The sequence below is a fragment of the Pezoporus wallicus genome, unplaced genomic scaffold, assembly GCF_028554395.1.
Source record: "Pezoporus wallicus isolate ANWC-B61680 ecotype Strahan unplaced genomic scaffold, APGP_CSIRO_Pwel_v1 contig_10810, whole genome shotgun sequence".
NCBI lineage: Eukaryota > Metazoa > Chordata > Aves > Psittaciformes > Psittacidae > Pezoporus > Pezoporus wallicus.
In genome coordinates, this window is record NW_026642731.1 from 895,594 (window position 1) to 911,387 (window position 15,794).

At 47.9% G+C, this 15,794-nt stretch overlaps 1 protein-coding gene across 1 annotated transcript; it reads left to right on the plus strand.

Annotated features, from left to right (window-relative positions):
• The first annotated feature begins 4,465 nt into the window (after nucleotides 1-4,465).
• OCSTAMP (osteoclast stimulatory transmembrane protein) lies at nucleotides 4,466-8,933 on the plus strand. The gene is made up of 3 exons (XM_057432136.1): nucleotides 4,466-5,482; nucleotides 6,355-7,399; nucleotides 8,393-8,933. Exons 1-3 carry the CDS (start codon nucleotides 5,439-5,441, stop codon nucleotides 8,732-8,734), a joined length of 1,431 nt encoding a protein of 476 aa, XP_057288119.1. The 5' UTR covers nucleotides 4,466-5,438; the 3' UTR covers nucleotides 8,735-8,933.
• Nucleotides 8,934-15,794: the final 6,861 nt, after the last annotated feature.

The window sequence follows — 15,794 nt, forward strand, 5'->3', positions numbered from 1 at the left end:
CGAATCGACTGTGATTTTAATCACCATTTTATCTGATTTATTTTTTATTTTCTGTAAGAATCTAAAATACATACTTTAAAATCAGTTTCAAAAACAATCAGTTACTGAAATGGATTGAATGGTAAAGGATCCAATTCTTGGTTTAGGGAAGGTGAGTGACTAGATCCCTGTCCTGGGACCGATTTCTCTGATGATGTGCACTGGTGGAGCTGGCAAGGTGAACAGGCTGGGTGTAGGGATCCAGTGCAGCCCTCTGCTCCTGTGCTGCTGATAAACCCCAGAGCCAGGTGGGAGAGCTGAGAGGGTGATCCTGCCATGGGGGGTTACCCCAGGGTCGCAAGGGAGCCAGGACTCAGGGGGTTGAACCAACTGAATGTGGAACTTGAATCGGTCACCTTCAAAAAAATCCTTAACGTTCAACAGATACCTTAAGTTCAACAGAATCCTTACTGATTGTGGAAAACTTACAATAAAGCACGTTTGTTAGCATGTCACATCGTCCTGTTTGCTCTGTAGGTTGAGGGAAGAGATGCAAAGTCCGAGCTTCCTCCTCCCTTAGCTTCACCCCCTGACTGGGGCAGTGGTTCCCAGGAGGAGCAGGAGGGCAATGAGGTCTCCTGCTTCACCTGAGCAAAACGAAGCCCTGTTAAGCAGTGGAGCAATGGGAAAGCTTCTCACTCTACATCTCAGGGCTGCTCTGCTGAAGAGGTGCAGCCCTGGCAGCAGTCCTTGCTGTGGATGCTCTGTCTTGCTGTCCCACTTCCCTGAGGCAGCTCCATGCTGGCTGCGTGCTGGGTTCGGGCACTGTTGATCTGCATCGATGCTCCTTGTCATGCTTTGGTGAAGATGGGCTGAATGGGGAAGGGAAATTGTTCACCACGGTTCACTTTCCCAGCTGTCCTGGGGCCAGGGAACAGGCTGTGCTTCACGGCTGGGAGCCACAGGAAGGAGCCCTGCTGTCCCCATGTCCTGCTGCGGCTGGAGCTGCTGCTGCAGAGGCTGGAGTCTGTCACTGGAACAGAGCTGCTGCTGTCCCAGCAGCCTGGAGGACAGGCAGTGAGGGACTTGGGCTGTCTAATTTCGAGGCTCAAAGGGTTAACATCCAGTTCAGCTCTGTTGCAGATGTCAGGGTCACAGGTTTGCTTACAGGTATCAGCTCTGCCTTGGAGCATCCTAGATGAATCCAGGGCAGTTTTACTTGGGTAAGAAAGCAGAACTGAGACCACAGAGTTTGTGTAGAAGCCTCCAGAAATCACTGCTAGCATCCTGGCATGTCTGTGGCACTCTGTCTAGAGATCAGAAGGTGTTTCACAAGTGCAGCCAGGGAAGATGTTTTATCTCTGTGCTGACATCAGAAACAGAGGGGGGACCAGTGACTTTCCCAATGTCACACAAAGGGGCCTTGGCAGACCTGGGAAAGGTGTGAAAGCACCTGGATCCTAAACCTCTACCTCGGTCAAAGACCTGGCTTCTGCCAGCTCTATCAGCAGCCTCTGCGTTTCCAAGGGTTCACCAGGGGAGCTGGTTTAAGGTGTGCGGACAACAGCATTACCCAGTTCTGCTTTTCCACATCCAGGCATCTGTAAGAGCAGGACTGGGCTGGCCTGCTTGATTTGTGAGCTTTTATTTTAAACAAAGATTTAAAGATTTAGTATTTCTGGGGTTCAGGGATCACCTTCCCTGTGGGAATAACTTCTGATTCCATTTGCTTCTGCTAGGACTGAAATTTGCCCAAAGCTGCTTTAATGGTAAGTCAACCCCATTATTTTTGACGGGTCTGTGATTGTGAGTAGAGATATGAAAATTCCCAGGAAAGGGCATTTCAAGTTCTGTACTAACCTGCTATAACTTCAGCTGCGCTATTTTTGAAGGAAATTTGCCTGCCTATGCACTGTTTCTGTAGGAGTGTAAAAATCCAGCAACCAGAACAAAAGCCATTCACATTAGCAGCCTGCTTGTGAATTTTAATTAACAGGAAATGCCACTCACACATTGAAATTCAACATCCAGAATATCTCTGCTTTGCTCCTTTGATGTTCCCCATCCAACCCTAGATCAACATCCACATGTTCTCCTGAGACTTGGAGGAAATTTATTCTGGTTTATTTACAGTAGGAAAGCATTTTGTAGCATCTTTTATCCTAGAAGCATTCGGGCTGCTTTACAAGCTGTCCACACAGAAGAGCTGCTATGTGGGTCTTTGCAGCAGTGAGTGTTTCTGGGGCTGTGCTCAGCCAATTTGCTCTCAGCAGCGATGCTGGGAGTTCAGGAGAGAAAGGGAAAGATTCCTGAAACAAAGGAAAGCCTGGCATGATGGAGGAAATTCAGCTGTTGCAGCTTAGATAGCCTTGGTTCCCTTATCGCATGTATCCCTCATCCGTCACTGAAAAGATATTGCTGTGATTCTTCTATATTTCTATAGTAGAAACATAATAAGACATGACCTGGCTCTGTATCATGTAAGTTGCTTGTTTGCATGTGATCTTAGCAAGGAAAGAATCACCACTGATGGGCTAATCCTTCCTACATCCTCAACTTCTTGGGTTGGCAGAATAATGTGATCAACAGGTGCTGATGATACTGCCATGAAGAGATGTTCTCAGCCTTAAATCATCCTACTTCTAGCCCTTCTTTCATCATCTTTATTTTCTTAACCTTTATAGTTCATGTACCCCATGCTCTACCTGTGATTCAGCTGCTCCTTTATGTTGCACCCCCTCCCATCACTGTCACCCTCGTGGGGTTACACTGTCACTACAGGTTGAACTTGATGGTGTCTTGGCAAGAGGCTCTTGTTCTTGCTGTCTTGAGACCCATGCTGAGCCCTGCAGTCTGCAAAGCAGAAATGGATGTGAAATCTCTGCCCTGGTGGGTGCAAGCTCAGTCACCATCCCTAATCAGAGCGAAGCCAGGCTGTGCTTCCTGGCTAAGACACAAATTAAACCCTCTGTTGTCTTCTTATGGTTACAGCAATCTAGTTGCAGACATGTGGTTCTCTTCCTTGTCTCCTACTGTGGTGTTCAAAAGTCTAAATCAGGGATGTTAGAAATTGTTAGAGCTTGAGCTCTGTAGAAACTGGAGCTTGTCAAAAAATCGAAGTCCCTTTATACCACCGAGGAGCTGAGCCACAAGATCCCCAGTGACACAGTGTGGGAAAAGGCACCTCAGAGCATCCCAGGGGATACAGTGTCCGCATCCCCAACACCGCCTCGACAGCCTCCCGCTTCTCCTTCACTTCCTCAGTTTCTGAGCTGAAGTGAGCGCAGGCCTTGAGGTACTTTAGCAGAATGTGACCGCAAGATGTCACAATTGCTTTGCTGAGATGCGCGGTCCTGCCCCCCCTTCACCCACCGGTCTTGTATCTCTATAATCACACACTGCTGATGCTTTTTATGGCAAAGCAAACTTGTTCGTTGTGTCCTGGGGAAACTTGGGCATTGATGGTTCTAGCTCAATTGCAGGTTATCAGTTTGGGATATAACCCACTCCCCCCCCCAGCCTGCAGAGATCAATTTTGAGTTGAGCAAGAGGAAAAACCTAGGTTTGACTTTGCATACAAACACTTCTGGGCGCTGGTCACTACTGGTGAAACAATTTCCCAACAGACTTCAGCTCCCATTAGCAGCACATGCAGCAAACACTGATCACAATGTTGTGGGCTTCTTTATAGTCTATGCCTAACTTTTCCTTTTTCTCATTTTTCTGCCCCAGAGAACTACCTGCTTAGCCTGGATGGGGTCCCAGGGGCTGATGTTACTATCAGTTAGCTCTGAAGTACCATGAGAAAGAAGTTTAATGTTAGAAGGAGAATCTGATGAGCTTTGCAGGATGCAGCTGTGAGCATTTTGGGGTGATCCTTTACAGTCTGCACATTGAATTAAGACCTAATTCATGGACTGTGCAAGCAATTGCTATGGATGCTCCAAACAAATAGCACTTTCTTTTGTGCCCGCCTGGCTGGTGCCTCTTCCCAGCTGGAGCCGGTCAGGGTTTCTCATTGGGCACAAGGAGAAAAGCTTTGCTCTACGAACCACACAGTAAAAAGGAGATTAACTACAAAGCAGAGCTGTTGAGTGGAGCAGCAAGGACCTTGTCTGGTACCTGCAGGAGGGGCTGAGGAGGTGGGGGGGGGGTTGTTCTGACTGCTTGGGCTCATCACTGCTCATCCAACAACTGCTGCAGAAGTAGGTCTGGCCATGTCCCCTGGGGAAGGTGCTGCTCCCCCACTGCTCGCTGGACAGCACAGCCCCACGTGCTCTGTCCCCAGGGGCAGCCAGGACAGGGCTGACCTCCAGCCCTTTGCCTTTTCCTGCCCAGGGGAGCATGAGAACATCCCAGGGGCCTGTTGGTTCCCAGCCTGCAGGAGGGCTTGGCTTGGAGCAGCGGGTCCCATAAGGAATGGGCTCAGCAGCAGATGGGTGAGCTCAGTCACATTTACCAGCAAGTGGTGGCTTAGTGTGAGAACATTTGACAAAGGGGCAGCTGTGGTGGGAGCCAGGGAAGGCTCCTGTAACCCCTGAGCTCCCTGTGAGGGGAAGGCAGTGGTTGTACACGTTTCTTGTTTGCCAGCTGATAAGAGAACACAGATTCCTTTCCTCTGGAAACATAACTGAGGAGCAGGCACCACAGGCTGGTCCTCACTTCCTGGCAAGCAGGTTTGGTGGCTGGAGCTCCTTGCCCTGCACATCCCAGGGGTCAGGTGAGTTGGTCCCATAGGGAGTGCACATCCTGGCCTGGGAACTTCTCGGCAGCCTGAGAATTCTGCCTGTGGCAGGGTTTCCTCTGCAGTGGATTTGCTGGCTGCAGGGAATTGGGAAAGGTTCAAGTTTGAAGCTTCATCTTCCTCTACTAGGACTAAGATGAGCCTTTAAGCAGCTTATGAACCTGGCATATGAGCTCATGGATTCAGCAGGGAGCAGCAGCCTGCCAGAACAGATGAACATTATCAGCACATGGTTTGCTGGATCCCACCATGCCCTTTGTGCTATGGCTGATGTCTGAAAGAGGAAAAGCTCCCCTTCTCCCTGAGAAAACTCCTAACCTTGCTGCTTGATGGTGGGCAGTGCAAGGAGAAGTCATCTGGGATGACACAGCTGATTTCCCCACAGTCCATGTGATGCTTGTTCCATCGTCACCAGTCCGTATGTCACTGACTCATTTTTCTCAGCTACGTGTCATGAAAACAAACATTCTCTGCAACAGCAGTAGGACCAGAAGCGGTGTAAAGCCCAAGCAGTGTTGGGCATCTCAGCAGTCGTGTAATTCCCTGGGCTTCACACACCAGGTTTGCCCGCTCAGGTCAGGAATTGCCAACATTGCTGATCTGAACTGCCTTAAGGCATTATTTGGCTTTTTGGACCCCTGTCTCTGGTGGTAGTTGCTTTGATTTCCCATCCTGTGTGTGCCAGGAGCTGCATCCACAATCTTCTCTCGGAACGATGGAGAGTTTTCAAGCAAGAGTGGGGCACCTCTCTGCCACTGGGTATGTAGTGACTGCTTTAATCCCTCTTCTTCCCTCTGCCTTGACAGCTGTTGAATGGCCTTTTCCCCTGAAAAGCCTCCTTTCGTAGTCAAAATCACCCCCCATAGGATAGTCCCCAGGGTTTGCCTGGCTGGGTTTAATCCTGGGGAGAGGCTCCTTCTCCCCACCAAGTTTTCTGGTCTCTGGAGAATCAGTCCAGATGGGAGACCTGAGAAATCATATTTCTTCCCACATGCTTGTTTTCGTTAGACATTTAAATAGCTTTGTGGGACATTTCATCCCATCTGCAGTGGCCAAATTCACATCCTTGGAGATTTCCTCTGGCACTGGAGCTTCAGTGTGAAACTGTTTTCTCTGATCAGTTCTGCATTCATTACATTTAAATCTGCAGATTTTGGGCTGGTCTCCATTTAAGAGGCATGGAGATCAGGAACTGCCATTCAACTGCTTCTTATCCGTTGAACACCTTGTAATTATAGAGCTGGTTGAACAATTTCCACAGCAGCCAGAAGCCTCCCATTTCTCCCTCCTGCATCCTCTAAATAACAACTAAAGCCATTCTGAGCCACTGGCACTGAGCTGACCTCTCTGAATTACTTTATTATGATTTTCACAGAATAATTCAATGCTTTCCTGTGCTTGCATTAGAGGAGGAGCAGTCACATTGTACTTGGTATTGAATCTTTCAAGAAATACCTTGAACTCCCCTGTCCTGCATGCTTTCAGGGAAGATCTCTGTCCCAGCTACTCAGGTTAGCAAAGGAGTGAGACCAGAGGTACCTGGAAAAGGACATTATGAAGATCCATGTGTGATCATCTCAAGAAAGCCCCCAGTTAATGTGTTTCCATACTTCCCTCTGTTTGTTTTACAGCATGAGAGCCCGTGTCTACTGTGAAGACTTTCTGTTCCCAAAGGTGTGCAGGACTGTCTCAGACCTATGGTCAGTTTACACCAAGCCTGTCCCAGCAAACAGCAGAGAGGTGTGGACTTTGTTCCTGCAGTGTTTCTGTGTCACAGCAGTGATAGGAGGCCTCTTTTACAACTGGATGTTTGCTTCCCTGGAGTACTCCTGGCATCTCTCCATTAAAATGGCCATCTTCTTCAGTCTGCTCCTTCTCCTGGCCCTTTTCTTGGTGCATCCTGCACGTTGTGTCTTCAGTATCATTATGCCTACATTAGGTACCAAACAAGGCCGGAAGCTCCTTTTATCAACCTGCGTCATGATAGTAGTGGTTAACATAACACCCAACATCATAAGCAACATTAAAACCATACTGCAAGTTATTAAATGCATCTGTAAGAATTCCTCTGAGAGCCTTTTGAACTCAACTGCTCTGCTAGAGACAGCAACCTGGGAGTTTGGGGATGCAATCCAAGAAACTGTTCATTCCATTCGTATTTATAAGCCTATGAATGGACATTTTCAGTTTTCATTGCTGAAGAACAGCTCCTCGAGTTACCAACAAATGCATCTTGCTGGTGAGAAAATTGGGAGGGACTTTTTGGCTGTTGAGGTACTGGTCAAATATGCTGTACAAGTGGGCAACAAGGTGGTTGCTGGTTTCTCCATGCTCTGTCTCTGTTTTCAGTCCAGCTGCTATTTGAAAAATTACCTCACCAACCTCCGCTTTGACAATTTTTACATCACCAAGAAGCTGGAGCGTTTAGCTGTGGACAGAAAAGCAGCTCATCTGCTTGTGGGCTCATCCAAACCCCTCATTCGACCAACAGGCTTGAAGCTGTCCCGGGAAGAAGTGATGCTGTGCCTTGTGCAAGCCATGCTCCTCACCGTGGCCCTGATGCTGATCCTGGCGGTCATGGCCATGGACCACTTTGCATTCAGCATGGCAGACACTGCAGTGAGAAAGGCAGCTCAGTTCTCCATGGTGCCTGTTGCTCTCAACATCAAATACAGTGTAAGTGCCGGGGTCCCTTGCCCTTCACTGTACTGGGACCCTGCTGTGCGTCACATCATAGGAGGCAGCAATAGGGATTGCAGTCTTTGTAGCCTTATTTGCACTATACTTACTTCCCTTCCCAGCAAGCAGCTAGACTAGCAATGAAACAGGCTTGGGGGAGAGGAAGTGGAGGCATAACCTCAGTTGCTCCTTCCAGCACATCTAATAGTAGCTCCAAATTACAGCCCCTTGAGAGAAAGAAGAGGAGCAAATTGTACCTCATGCTGCAAAGGCACTGCTAGCATGTGACAGTCAGATATGTTCTTTATCTCTTATCCACCCTAGGCAAGGTGGAGGAATGGGTGACCCTACAGCACTGTTGTCCCCATGGCAGAGTGAGTGTAAGGAATGGAGAAGCAGATGAATACACATCTGGGTTGTGAGGATGTCTCCTTATCAAACTGCACTAACTGATCTTCAAAGAGACAGCCCTGTTCACTGGCTTTGTTGTCTTTTTCACAAACCTGCCCAGTTTCTATTTTAATATCCTTTAGCTGGGCTAGTTCTGCTTTAGTTTGTTAGTTTTTCTCTTCTACCATGCAGCCTGGCTCCCTCCCCGCCCCCAGGGTTTCATAGTGCAGATAGCTGCTTATGATGAATTTACAGTAAAATAATCAGGGCTTAGAAGAAAACCTCTAATATTCAAATATGCAGCCACTAATCTTGCTGTCTGGATTGTGTTTTTCGTTGTAAATCTCACACAATGAATACCTGTAACAGCAGATAGAAGTGACAGGTAGGGCTGGGTCTCACCATACCAAGTGCTTAGCATGTACACAGCATGCTGTTACTCTCCCTCAGCCTGAAGTGTATATGCATTTCAATGTCCTTCTCTTAATGCACCCAAACAACCTGTAACAGTAATTGCACACCCCCAGGCTGATGTTCTTGTAGTAATCAGTTGATTGGGGTTTGTTCATACCCCACTTAACTTTTAATTCTCTATTTCAGGCTAAAATAAGGTTTGTGCCCTTTCTGTCAAAAATTCTGGGGATTCCTTACCAAGAAACACCACTTCAGGACTTTGAGAGAAGCTACCACCATCACCTGATCTTCAGCTCTGCCCACTGCAGGATCAGTCCCCCGACACCTCCCAACCCCTCTGTGCTGCTCGCCATGGGGCTGCTCTTCTGCATCCTCTATGCCACCGTATTCCTGGAAACCTACGCGCATCGCCTGTGCAGAGCAATTGCAGCCTCCTTCTTTGAGAGCTGGGAGGAGAAGCGAGTGCTTCACCTCTACAGGAAGCTGTCCAGGAAGCATCAGGAGGAGCAAAACAAGGAGAGAAACTAAGGGTACTTTTGGGAATACAGGGGATGCCTGAGAACTGTGGCAGTGGCGGGGCACAGGCTTCTGCCATGGGATTATGCATTTAAATTCACAGAGGCAGTGTTTGGAGTCGGGGGAAAACTATTTGCCAAAAAGAAGGCAAAATGTCACATTTTGCATTAATTTCAGAAAAATGGGCTCAAAAATTCACTTTTTAATTTTAATCTAGAAGGTCTGGAGCCAGCTGTGGTGGGAGATAACTCATATGACTTTGAGGATATCTGCAGAATTAGGGAAGGCTAGCTGGGTAATATGTGGGAGTTGGGGTGAGGGGGAGCTCATTGACCTCCCCAACCACATCCATACTGGAAGAAGTACACAGTGAGAAAAGAAACTCTTTTGATTTGATTAATTTACCTTTAAGGGAACTTTTCCTTTCAGCTTTTATGCACAGATATCCGGGTACACTGGATAAATATAAGACTTTAGAAAATAGTTTATTCACCTAAGAAAGTGTCATTTCCACCCACTGAAACAAATTCAAGACCAATATGAACGTGAGGTGCACATCCTGGGCATGGGGGGTTGTGGAAATCAGCACATGAGGAGTTTATGGAATCACTTCACAATGGCTCTTTAAATGAAATATAAATAAAATAGCTGGAGAAAGTCAGAAGAGGATGAGAGCAGCCAAAAAGGCTGGTCTGGGTGTCGGTCTGTTTTCCCAAGTAAAAAGTGGCAGGATGAGAGGAAATGGCCTCAGGTTGTGCCAGGGCATGTTTAGATTGGGTATTAGAAAGAATTTTCTCACCAAAGGGGTTGTCAAGCGTTGGAACAACTGCCCAAGGAAATGGAAATGGTGGAAGCACCATCCCTGGAGGTATTTAGAAGATGTGTAGGTGTGGCACTGAGGGACATGGCTTAGTGTTGGACTTGGCAGTGCTGGGTTAACGGTTGGACTTTTCCAATCTAGAATAATTTAGGCCAGCATTATGGAAAACTTCAAAAGTGGTAGATAGAAACTTGACATTTAAGTCAGTGCTTTGCAGGGAACAGGGAAGCAGCAGGACGTGGAGAGCTGGACTTGCCTGAACCGAGATCTAGTTTTACGTGTTGGATTGTTTCAAACTCAGAAGCTGTGGTATTGTAGATGTAAAAATCCATCACTGAAACATGTTCCTTTTGAATGAGAGGCAGAACGGACACCTCTGTAAGGGCAAGAGCCAGAGTAAGGGGAGATACATCAATGCCAGCTTAAAAACAAAGGAGCTTCACAGCTTCATTTCTTCAAAGCATCCCTATTATTTTCCTCTCTTCTCCCATTATGGTCTTCATTAAGGTAATTATTTGATATAATGCATCTCAATGAGACTAAATTACAGAAGTGATGTGGCAGCTGCAGCCACATGCACCAAATTCTCTCAGCCTCTGAGGTACTTGAAACAAAGTAGGTCTGGATTGTATATATATATATATATATATATGTACATATACACACATTTAAGTCATCCCTCTAACAGAACCCTGGTACATTCATCTCCCCAGGTTTCTTAATTCCCATTCTGATGATTAATCCAAGCACCTTTCTGCTGCTACAGCAACTAGTGGGTTTTGTCATGGGGTTTCTCTAGACAGTGCTTTGTGCTTTTCTGTTTGGGGGAAGGAGAAGGATTTCCATGTGACCACTGAGTAGCCAAAATTGTCTGGATCCAGGGGTTAAAATAGCTGGGAGGAGAGCAGAGGAACCCCTTCAGCCAGCAAACCATCCCAGCTGCTTGTTGCCTTCCAACAACCACATCTTTAAAAGAAGCTTTTCCTTTTAAAGCATTATCTTTTTGGCAAGACATTTGCACTAAGCTCTAAGAGAGAGATTTTTTCATGGCTATCAGCATTTTGGGAACCCCCTCCCCACCCAAGGCATGTGTAGATCCTCTCCCTACCTTCTGAGAGAGGTCTTCAGAGGAGACTGGAGCATGGGGACAGGAGGCTGAAAGAGTGAAGTGCTGCGGATAAACATGGGGATGGGTTTTGTTTTAGAGATGGGCCCTCTGGGTTCAAATGGGTGCTTGGAGTGGATGAGATGGATGAAGATGACAAAGTACCAGCCTGAGTGTCCCATTGCATCCTTTGCACAGGCACTGCCCAGCTCCCAGCCAGGGCAGCTGAGCAGTGTGTGAGGCAGCTTCTGAAACACCCATTTTCAGCCTCAAAAATCATATTTATCAGGGAAAACTGACCCTCATCCAGAGCATTTCTCCCTGTCTTCTCTAGAGTTTCCTTCAGCTCCCACTAAATTTTAACTGCTAAAGACTAACCCTGGGAACTTTGCACTTCTAGAGTAAAATTCAGCATCAGGCAAGCCTTGATTAGTGTAATTACATCTGCTTATAAGGATAATGATCAGTGCGAGGTGCTGCCACTCTGCCTCTGGCCCCAGATTTGCAGCCTTCATAACCCGTCACGAGGCAGAGATGTGCTCCCATTTTCATTTTGCAGAAGAGACCAAGAATGAGATTTATAAAGTTCTTGGGTGGGTATCACACCAGTTTCATTGACAGGGAGCTACGTGCAGAGAGCCCTTGTTGCCTGCAGCTAGGGGTCAGTTCTCCTGCCATAGGAGGCAATGGATTGTGCCCCAGGTGCCCCCTGTTTCCTCAGCTTTGTGACCCTAATGTAGGGGGTTTAGCTTTGAAAGCTGTATAGAAATCAGCAAAGGAAGAATTTGGGTTTGGAAGATGAACACTTTGTGAAGTGCTGGTGAGGAGGTGAGTAGCTGAAAAAATTACCTTTCGTCATGGTCATGCTGAGGTTTGTCACTTAGAAAGGAGGGTAATAAACATTGTGAGGTGTTGCACTGTGCTGTGAAGTGTCATCTCCCTACTGCCAGAAGGAAAAAGCCACTTTGATATCTACTATGGTTATTTCAGAGGTGAAGTTGCACTGATGTTAGGATGTGTGCATGCTGAAGGCTGATAAACTTGAATAGCACTGGGAAATCAATGCCTGTGAAAAGGTGTTACCACAACAGTACTGTTGCTTGAGTTGATGTCATTGAATACACGTATGTATCATACAGTTAAGTGATTAATCTGCTTTGAGGAGAAAGGAGATGTTGGAAGCTGTCTCTTTACCACTATGCCACTTAACCCAGAGCCCAGATTTTCATGTGAGAAACTAAACACGGGGAACTGTCACAAATGTGACACTTCAGTGGGAGACCCGTGGAAGAAGAGCTCTGAGTGGTTTCCAGCCTGAGGTACCAGTGAGGAGAGCCATGGGAAAACCACAGGTATGGAGCTAAACCTGAAGAAGTGTGCGGCAGAGATGAGACCCAGGGCAGCCTGTGTGGGGTGAGCAGAGGGGACCTGCCAGCACAGCGGGAAGGAGCCCGATCCCTGCAGTAACTTGCTTTTTCACCTCCCTGGTGGGTGTCAGCAGGAACAGAAGTGGGAAGGGAGGCCCTGAGGAGCGGAGGATGCACTGATGGTCCCTGCTTGTGCAGGAACAGCTTGTGCAGCACATCAGCTATGCTGTCCCTGGTGTCGAATTGGGCTGTGATGTTTTCCCTGGCCAGGGGAGCTGGTAGGAAGCAGCGCTGCTGGAAATTGCTTTGTTCTCCTGAAAGGTGTTGTTCCTCAGCAAGATAAAGGTAGGACAAATAGAAAATGTTACCCATTACAGAGTCGTTTTATGCGCTTGAGAGGTAAGCTGCCTTGCCAGAGTTTGCTTAATGGTGCAAAAGAGAAATGCTGAAGAGATTTAACCAGCAGACAAAGTTAATTTGTTCACATATTTATATTAAGTACAACTAATTTAAAAGCCTCGTTATTTGCTAAGGGATTTTTCATCCCTCAGAGCCCCTCCATACTCCCACCCTCACCGCTGCTCATCACGGCTCTCATTGCCTTCACTTTGGCTCAGCACCGTGCTCCGTCTCGCAGGCAGGAGGAAGTGGGGAGTGAGGCTTTGCCCTGTGTCGCAAGCCTTGGTGCTGGGTCTGGAGCCCATGGGGCAAGTCCTGCCTGTCCACCTCCTCCGGGAAATCCCAGCTGGGGTGATCCATGGCTTAGATCCGAGGTTTTTCTTCGAAGTGGGTTGAGAAACTGAAATGGCCAAGTTGAGAGGCTGAAAACTTCCTCTTGTGTTAGCTGGAAATATGCCGTTGGTGTTAAGATAATATAATGGGAACTCTGTGAGCTACAGGAAGGAGCAGGTCACAGCCCAGGGCTTGGCTGGGCTGAATCACCTTTTCCTTTTACCAGAGGAAAGAAAACACGGCTCCCTGTGCCCGATGCTGCATGCTCTGCAATACCAGGGCCCCAGCTCAGGTGAGCTCCTGGATATTTGCGTTGGTGCTGAGTAAGGACTCGGAACATTTTGCCACCCCTGTGGGGGACAAACTGTCATTGCCTGGGCATTTCTGTTGGGAAAGGTGAAGGGCACACTGTTTGGTGTGACCCCAGTCATGGCATGACACCCTGGACCTGGACACCAAGCGAGGGCAGCCTCATGTCTCCTGATGCATGTTGTGGCTCTGTGCACTGGTGGAAGGGGAGCAGGAGCAGAGCTAAAGACTGTTGCACCTCTCCCAGGGCTGTGCTCATCATCGGCGGGGTGCTGTACCAAGTGCCTGTTGTTACAGCATTACGAGGTTGACATTTAGATGTCACAGAATATGAAATAACCTGTAATTGCAGCCTAATTATTCTGCCAGGGTTTTGTTCTTTCACATTATTGCATGCAGTGCTTTTGTCTCCCCTCAGTGTTATCACTGCTATTATCCCCCCAGGATACCCCCTCCCCTCAGCACATAATCCACCTTCATCACTGTCTTTGGGAACTGCGTGTTTCTGTCCTTAACCCAGGCTTATGCTACCCTGTGTGCTGTCTTTGGAATGAGAACTTGGATGGGTGGTTCAGGTTAGATGTGATGCCAATGGTGCCCAAGCCAGAAGATGCATCATTTTTCACATCCATCACAGCATCGAGCTTTGCTGGGATGGCAAAGTCTCAGCTTTGGTTACGCAAACCAGTTTCCTCTTACAGCCATTGGTTTCTGCTCTGGGTGGGAGACACAGGAAAGACCAGGGCTCTCAGGGCTTCCGCTTGGTTGTCCTGCCCTGAAAGCCAATGCCTCCACCTGCTCCTCTGACTTCTGGCTTGCATAGGCAGAATTCCTGGTGGATTTGGCTCACTGGAGCAGGCACCAGAGCTTATTGTCAGCAGTGAGAGTTGTGAACCCTGACTCAATACTGTGGGCAATGTCTTGAGGCCTGGAGGGGCCACGGGGTATTCAGGTGATGCCATGGGTGCTGGGCTTGGCTGGAGGGGATGAAGCACTTTGGGCTTCTTCTCCCACGGCTGAATCACTTCCAGGCTCCCACAGCCAACCCAGAGTCAGGGAAGGGAATTCTTTGGCACACAGGATGACAATGTTTGTTTTCACAGGGTTTGGTGCTTGCCTGGCTTTGCTCAAACCAAACACCTGCAGCAATGGGGGCTTAAAAGTGAGGGGAAAGTGGTGCCTCAAAAGCTGCACATAGCATCCTTCCCTATGCTGTTATTCTCTGCAGAGCTGCATAAATCCCCAGCAGTTTGGTTCATTGCATTAAATGAATCCAATGCATGTTACTGCAGAATGATTTTCTGTTACTATTCTGGCTGCGTATCTGAGAGCTCAACGCTTCCAGGAGCTACTGGAACAAAGTCTGAAGGGTGTACCTGTTAAAATGTTAATAGGGGAAGTCCACAAATAAGGTATACTCAAATGACGACTTAACTTGGGATGCTCCTGCCTGTACAAGGCTGGATGTGGGGGACTGAGCTAGCAGCACAGGGAAGCAAACATCCACCACACTTACTTACAGCTCCAAAGAAAAGCAGCCAAATTCCTCCGTTTTTATTAATTCCTCCCTTTTTATTAACAATGTAGCCCTATGACTCAGGGCTGATGCCCTCACACTCTCTGGCATCAGTGAACAGCTGCTGCATCGGTCCATCTGTGCAGTACTTTGATTATTAGATATGTGAAGCCTCAGAGGTATCTCCTTTACATAGGACTAAATGAGCTGCCCAGCAATGCAGAGTGAGAGGGATGAGCTGCAAGAGGAGCACAGGGAGATACTGAAGATGGCATTGAATTCACTGTCACCCAGCCTAGGTACAGTGCTGCTAACCCAGCACAGAGACGCACAGCCACCCCCTCCCAAAAAGTGTGTGATGGATGTCATCAGAGCAGTCCTTACATGGAGGTAGGTGATGGGTATGCCTGTAACAGGCTGGAACATCTGTGCCTGTGAGCACTCAGCTGGCCAGCTCCTGGTGAGAGGCTGCAGGATGACAGAGAGAGAGAAGCAGGGGAATTTGGGCTGTCGGGATGACTAAAGGGGTTGATGCCTGGCTCCTGAAGTGGTGACTGCCAGCTCAAGTAGGTGAAGGCAGCCTAAATAGTACCATTAAACAGATGTTATTTCTTGAAGGATTTTAAAGTGAAAAACAGGGGAAAGTTAGAGCAAAGTGCAGCCTAGAGGGGACTCCAAGTGCAGGGATGGGACCTGTTGTGCATCCCCAGCCCAGGGCTGTAGGGCAGAGCTGTGAGGCTGGCCCTGGTGCAGGCTGCCACTGCAGCCCTATGGAAAGAGAAGAGAATATTGTCCTTTATAACTGACCCAAAGGTGAGTGAAATGTCATGGTAGGGAGTCAAAAACTACAAGGGTTGTCCTCCGTGGAGCTAAATAGAGGCATAAAGTTTCCCAGAGAAAAGGGGAAAGTGTCTGCCACAGCCTGGGGACAAGCTGCTGCTCCCTGGGCCGTGGCAAAAGCCATTTTATCCACCCAGGTTTGTACAGCCCAGGCTGAGGAATTCACCGGTGAAAGGCTGGACTTGAACGACTCAGCATCAGGAGGATCCTTCACATCTTGGATATGCGCCTCAGTGTCTGGGATTAATGGGACACTTCTGCCTCTAGCTGAAATCTAATCTAATGAAAAGACAAGTTTTTCCCTTGTCCTTTCCTCCACTCCACAGGTTAGAGGTTCCTTAGCATTTTATGTCTGCAAACACAATTGCTCTTTCAATTTAAAA